Raw genomic sequence first — 7,703 nt, 5'->3', positions numbered from 1 at the left:
ATAACGTAGTCCTGTGAAACAGAAGTGTACCTGTGTTGAGACGGTATATTAATAATGTATAGTCCCGTTGGACAGACATGTATACTTGTTAAGACGGTATATTTGTAATGTAGTCCCATTAGACAGAGGTGTATATATGTCGAGATGGTATATTTGTAATGTTAATATATGTTGAGACGGTTTATGACTTAATTGCAATTGATCTTGATTGATTTCCTGACAAAGCTCATACGTTGTATAACAAAACACGAGATAGGAAAACAATAGATTTATTAAGGAATGTAAATATATATATATATATTATGTATATAAAAACAATGCTAAGCTTCAATAACGTAAAGACGCAAATGGTATTTACATCAGCATGTTGACATGAGAATGCAAGATGCTGTCACGAACATGCTGGTATTGTAATTCTCTAAATCTTCTTAATGTTCTGAGCATACACTACTTCACAGTTCCTATCAATTAAGATGGTCGGTGTAGGTTATCAACATATAGAAATGTTACATCATGGTCAAACAACGGCTGCCTGTTTAAGTTCATATTTGATTTGTGGTATTACTCTCTACATGTTATTCAATATCCAATCCCTGTGATAAGAGGTCCTCGCATACACGGAAGGGCCGACTCTGCAGTTCTCGTTACCCCACGATACCGCTCCCGCATGTACCCAGGTATCATCCACCAAGCACTGCAGAGGACCGCCACTGTCACCCTGGGAAATACAACACCACCACCAGTTAATAACTAGTGTGTTTTCAATTAATCAAGGGATTGATGATTTATATCCAAATACATAACACAAATGTTACTAACAGACACGGTATTCGTTATCCCCAAAGCCGTCAAGATTCCGGTGGGGAATCCTGCATGTTAGGGCAGATAACCCGAACAGAAAACGAGATGACACATTGTAACGGTACTGATATATTATTATCTAACCAAGCGTGTAGTAGTATTCATTAATCGTCATAGTATACATTCAAAATATTACAAAAGACTATCTTTCTTCACAAAATGTTCACATACTTTATGTAAAGGTTAGTTTTTGTAATGACATGACCAATTTTGTACTTATGGCTTGATTATCTCAAAGGAAATGCATTTCGCCATTTTGTAATTCAAATAAATGGTAAACCACGAGAAAATCGTAGTTGTGAACCTACATAACAGGAGCCTTTTGGTTCCGAATCTGTACAGATCATATCGTCAGTGACAGGATAATCAAACTCGATGCCAGCCTGACACTGTTGATTGGTCACCACAGGTGTTTGAAGTTCCTGAAGGATTCTCGCTGAACTCGATGGTCCTGTGGAGCGGATGAAATATATCATTTAATGTTGCTACATTTAATGCATTGGGAAATAACGTTTGTCCAATTTGATTTCTGGGTAAATAGAAAGGTTATCTGAGATAAAACTAGGAAAATGCAATAAAATAAATAATGATGCCGATAAGTTGACTGAGGAGTCACATTGACGGGGAACAGATGTGTAGGTGGCAACGAATGCGGAAAACCGTCTACATATGATATGGATTTTCCTTTTTATGTTCATTTGCACGGAGACACAAGCTGACCAAATCTACTTGGCGTTATTTCCCCTTAGTTGTTTTTGAACTTTGATCGAGTACCGATCAATTGATCGACAATATACAATTACCTTAGCTGGCACGAAGACAAAATTTAAATAGAAATGCAATACATTTAGATGACACATGCTGGAATGACCTGTGTTATTGACAACTAAATATTACAAACCTTTATATTCTCCCCAGGCAGTAACATAACTAACTAAATATTAAAAACCTTTGTATTCTACCAAACCAGTATATGTATAGTAACGAAATATTACAAACTTTTGTATTCTCCCCAGTCAGTAACATAATTAACTAATTGTTACAAACCTTGTATTTTTCAGTATATGTGACTAAATAGTACAATACTTTGTATTCTCCCAAGCTAGTAACATAACTAACAAAGTATTACAAACCTATGTATTCTCCTCAGCTAGTAACATAACGAACTAAATACTAGAAACTTTTATATTCTCCCCAGCTAGTTACATAACTAACTAAACATTACAAACCTTTGTATTCTCCCCAGCAAAATACATAAATAACTAAATGTTACAAACCTTGTATTTTTCCAAACCAGTATATGTAACTAAATATTACAAAATTTTGTATTTTTCCAGCCAGTAACATAACTAACTAAATATTACAAACTTTTGTATTATCCCTAACCAGTAACCAAACTAACTTCACATTACAAGCCTTTGTTTTCTCCCCAGCCAGTAACATACCTAAATAAATATTAGAAACCTTTGTATTCTCCCCAGCCAGTAACATAATTACCTAAATATCACAAACCTCTGTCTGCTCCCCATCCAGTAACATAACAAGTACTGCTCATCAAGTCCATGGTGTCATTCGCCAGTCCAGGTATTGGTTTAATGTAATCATTAAACGTAACCTTTTTCTTAAGCTTCATGATTGCCAGATCATGTAGAACGTCACCGTCATAATCAGGATGCTACAAACACATACATACATGACTATAATTAGTAGTTTTAAAACATGATAAACCGTATAGTATTACACTATTATGATAGTCATCATAAAGATGTTGCATCATCTTCACCTAACAATGGATAGGTATCGCCTTCTTTAACTGGGCCATATAACCATAGGTGAGTTATCCAGATCGGGACTGGTTTAACGAATTTGAAATCAATTTCAGATTTAAGGAAAATATCAAACAGTGAAAAACGTTTACTATTCACATGCTCGGGTTTCTATGTATGTGGTATGTGTGGCTGATGTCAAATTACGTTAAAACACCCGTAACTCAGCTAAATAGTCGCAAAAGATCTAGTATATATCTGGTACATACAAATCTTAATCATTGATGTAATATCTGATATCGCTGATGTGATAAATGATATACTGTATGATATACCTGATCTATTATATAGTTTACCCAATGTAATATATGATATACCTGATGTCACATAGGATATACCTGATGTCACATAGGATATACCTGATGTAATAAATGATATACCTGTTATAATGTATGAAAGACCTGATGTAATAAATAATATACATGTTATAATCTATGATGTAAATGTAATAAATGCAATAAATGATATATATGTTATACTGCTTAATATACCTGATGTAATAAATGATGTACCTGTTATAATGTATGATATACCTGCTATAATGTACAGTATATCTGATGTAATAAATGACAAACCTGATGAAATATATGATATACCTATAATGTAATATATAATAAACTTGCTGCAATATATGATAAACATGATGTAATATATGAGGATAACTGATGTAAACTACGATAAACCTAGTGTAATCATGATATACTTGATGTAATATATGATATACTTAGTGTGATATTTTATATACATGCTATGATATATAACTGATATAGCTTATGATATACCAGACGTAATATATGACATATCTAATATAATTGATGATACACCTGATTTTATATATGGTAAACCTCATGTAATATATGAAATAACTGATATTATTTATGATAAACCTGATGTATTATATGATATACCTGATGTAATATATGATATAACTGATATTTATGATATACCTAATGTAATATATGATAATTTTTTTGTAATATATGATAAACCTGATGTAATATATACTTAAACTGATATTTTTATGATATACCTGATTTAAATAGAGGTTACACAACGAGTGGCTGTTTGATATGGAATTTATTTCAGACGAGTTATTCTTTAAAAGTTACAAATGTAATTTTTAAAAAATAGCTTACTCGTGTGAAATAAATTTATACCCAAAAATCACGAGTCGGTGTGACCTGTTTCTACCATAATAATATCGAATCAAAGGGAAGCGTGGCCAAGTCTTATTTTGCGAATGAAAACAAGGTATACAGATGACGGCCGGGACCCGGTGTTGTGACATCATTCGATTATTGATGACGTCAATAACAATTGCAGCTCGGTTCAAAGTTCGAATTCTTTACAAATCTAAAGATTATAGCATATATATATCCAACAGTCGGCACATTTAATACTGTTTATGATATATCTGATGTAATATATGATAAACCTGATGTTATATATATGATATAACTTACATTATTTGTGATATACCTGATGTAATATATGATATAGCTGATATTATTTATGACATATCTGATGTAATATATGATATACCTGATGTAATATATGATATAGCTGATATCATTTATGATATATATCTGATGTAATATATGATATACCTGATGTAATATATGATACAACTGATATTATTCATAATATACCTAGTGTAATATATGATATACCTGATATGATATACGATACCTTGGTATAATATGGTATGTACCTCTATTATTTTCTTCACTTTTATCTTTTTTTCACCTCTTTTCTTCTTTTCGTTCTTTTTTCTGTCGTAATCCCCTACTACTACTCTGAATTGTTTTTTCCTTAAAAAGAAAACAGTTTAATACACTAGTAAGAGGTATTTTAATTGTAAATTACTAAAAAAGGAATATGAACCAATTTTTATATACATGAAATACTGGCTCTTATAGTTCCATATACATTTTATGTACCTAAGTTTGCAGCAGTTAAAAATTAAAACTAAATGGTGACACGCAACTCTGATCAGTGGTGTAATTGATATTTGGATAATTCAATAGTTCAAACCAAAACAGGGAGAACAAGAAGGTAAGAAAAGGGACAAGCCGTAGTGAAAACCCGCATTCCTGAACTCTAAGCTAATAAACAGAATACGCATGGGTGGAAAAATAAGCAATAACTAGTTTGTAAAATGTGCCCTAATGCGTGTGACCAAATTTTAACGCCTTACAGTGTAAGTTGTGTCGTGAACATTTCTGCAATATGTGCAAGGATAAACGTCTCTAAACGAACTTATAAATGCATTCTATAAATCTAATTCTGATTCTATAACGAATATGTCCGTGTAAAGTTCATGAAGAAAAGTCAATTGACATACAAAATGCAGAAAAAAATGAAGATGACGCACATCGAGAACTTGAGAAAATTACTTGTAACAAATGTCTGGAATTGAAAAAAGAATATCAACATAGGAGGTGATTGGAATGCAAGAATAAAGTAGACAAAGTAAAGGAAACGACATTGATAGAAAGATAAACATATTTTTTATACTGTATATAATATTATATATAAGGATGGGACAGAGAAGGTAAACACAACCGGAATTGATTGTAACAGCTTATAAAAAGAGGCCCATTCTTTATGTTGAAAGCAAACAAAGTCTGCGTAAAACGCACTAGAGAAGCAAGCAAGTATTTTCCCGCGAAAACTCAGGTAAGGAATTATATAACAATTACAGAAAGAGAAAACGAATTTGCCCTTATCCGGGTTTTCCCATTGAATGGATATAAAAAAATCACAGCAAACACCACAGTGTCCTATCAACCAAACTAGCAAACAGACTGATACATATATGTATGTAGGCATGATTGTATAATGCATTGAATTTAAGTTAAAACATTTCTGAATAAACGTAAATGTACAAAGTTGGGTGCGGATATGATAGTTCGTGTGACTTACTTGCTGTTGTGGGTACAGTGAGCCGCCGTCAGTACGGTATCGTCATTAAGAAGTGTACCGCCACACAAAAAGCTTTTCCTGTACTGCAGTTGCACCTGCCATGGCCACGCATCCTCGGCTGCATCTGTTCCTCCAACAATGGCAGGCGGTATGCCCGGACCATTGTCTTCGTCTTCCACTACAAGGAACAACAGGTTAATGAAGTACTAATGGATTACAATAATCTTCATAGTTATGTCTCCTATTAAGATAGCAGTGTAGCAGATTGCAAAATTACTTCGGAAATGAAGTGTTTCATGAAACAAAATTAATCTTTATATTTCGTGAATACATGGTAGCGTAACAGTCGTAACTGACATGCTATATTGATTATGTATACATAAGGCTCAACATTATTATATTGACACCTATCAATCGATTAATAAAATAAAATAAATAAATAAAAAAAAACAAAACCCCCCAAAAACCACCTTAAAATATGTGGTATATCTTACCAGGTAGCTTGGCTCCCACAGCGAACCCACAGATGGCCAGGGCCAGCAGAACGAATCGTGTGTCCATAGCTTCTTCGAAGTACTGATAATCAGCCGAAACTGGTATTTATATGTTCTAATCATTCCCTCCATCATTTTTGCTTCGGGCAAATCATGTAACCATGTACGGTCTGTAAGTGACACAAAGTAGATATAAACTCTGAAGAGATATCGTGACGGAGTATAAGACCATTATCATCAGTGAAATGTATTGTCACGGAATCGTCAGAACCCTACAGCTAAGTTGTAATATCTCTGAACTCAAAAATATCACAAGTTGATAAAACTTAATCGACTGGGAAAATTACAACATGCGGTTTTGACCTCAATTATCAGGCCATACCAATACGTCATTGGTTTAGTGTCATTTTGTTTTGATAACAATCTAAGTGAAACAGGTTGGCCATTGCCAAAGGCCGTGTGACGTCAGCCCATTTGAAATCGCTAACATACCATATGTAGGCGTACTTTTGTTTTCTTTATACTCAGTGTCGTGACCATTACCACTCCTTAGTTAATTGTAGACGATTGTAGTTTGATGGTTCTATCCCAGGTTGTGAGAACAATTAAATAATCTTAATTTAAGCCTATTGGCCACAGTTTTCACCTCTGAGACATCGTTACACAGTTAAGTCGTCCTGAATCACGAAGAAGGGGGGAGGAAATCAGTGGCTACATCAGGAAAAAAGATAGAAAACATTTGCGGAATAAGCATCCTTATGCTACAATTTTGCAAATATAAATATAAATACGTATACATTAATCTATGTTTTAAGCAATTAACAGTACAATTATAACAACATTAAACCACTGTTAAATGCTTATATTGCGAAATCGCAACACGTCTTATTAGCGGAAATCATAATTGATGCGGTCGGCCGCCATGTTTTGCGGTGGAAATTTAACACGCACGAATCGAAAGTAGAGCTCGTAAAGAAACCTGGGGTATTTTGAAGTGTCACATGATTAGACGTGGATACACTGCTCCTGATTTGCTATTTGGCGATTGTCTGTAACCTGAGAAAAGGCATTACATGATTCGACAATCTGTGGAACGCTAGGAACAAGCTGTTTTAAACAACTTTAACTTTCATACTCAATGACCGGGTCCAGTCTAGCAGACGACAGATTGCCATTTTTAGTAAAATTGTTGTCGAATGACTGATTGATTCGGCATACAAATATTTTTTTGCATTATAATGAATTTCAATAAGAAACAATAAACACATTTTAGACACATTACTGTCTGTACTGTCTATAATGTCTTCAATGTCTGTACTGTCTGTACTCTCTGTACTGTCTATAATGTCTATACTGTCTGTACTGTCTATACTGTCTATAATGTCTATGCTGCCTGTACTGTCTGTACTCTCTGTACTGTCTGTACTGTCTGTGCTGTCTATACTGTCTGTACTGTATATAATGTCTATACTGTCTATAATGTCTATACTGTCTATAATGTCTATACTGTCTGTACTCTCTGTACTGTCTATACTGTCTGTACTCTCTGTACTGTCTATACTGTCTGTACTGTCTGTACTGTCTATAATGTCTGTAG

General features: G+C 33.8%; 1 protein-coding gene across 1 annotated transcript; it reads right to left on the bottom strand.

The window, feature by feature from the left end:
- Positions 1–414: 414 nt before the first annotated feature.
- On the bottom strand, positions 415–6,290 carry LOC117321596 (chymotrypsin-like protease CTRL-1). The gene is made up of 6 exons (XM_033876068.1): positions 6,107–6,290; positions 5,613–5,790; positions 4,399–4,498; positions 2,374–2,536; positions 1,170–1,312; positions 415–718 (listed from the first exon to the last, which is right to left on the bottom strand). Exons 1-6 carry the CDS (start codon positions 6,171–6,173, stop codon positions 569–571), a joined length of 801 nt encoding a protein of 266 aa, XP_033731959.1. The 5' UTR covers positions 6,174–6,290; the 3' UTR covers positions 415–568.
- Between the last annotated feature and the right edge of the window lie 1,413 nt (positions 6,291–7,703).

The sequence above is a fragment of the Pecten maximus genome, chromosome 2, assembly GCF_902652985.1.
Source record: "Pecten maximus chromosome 2, xPecMax1.1, whole genome shotgun sequence".
NCBI classification, from domain to species: Eukaryota; Metazoa; Mollusca; class Bivalvia; order Pectinida; family Pectinidae; genus Pecten; species Pecten maximus.
Note: the sequence above shows the minus strand (reverse complement) of the source record. Positions and strands in the feature narration are given on the sequence as shown.

Coding starts and splice junctions, on each gene's coding strand:
- LOC117321596 (XM_033876068.1), bottom strand. CDS start 6,173: ATGGACACACGATTCGTTCTGCTGGCCCTGGCCATCTGTGGGTTCGCT. Junction 5,791..6,106: donor TGTGGGAGCCAAGCTACCTG/GTAAGATATACC, acceptor TGTTCCTTGTAG/TGGAAGACGAAGACAATGGT. Junction 2,537..4,398: donor AAGTGAAGAAAATAATAGAG/GTACATACCATA, acceptor ATGTGTTTGTAG/CATCCTGATTATGACGGTGA.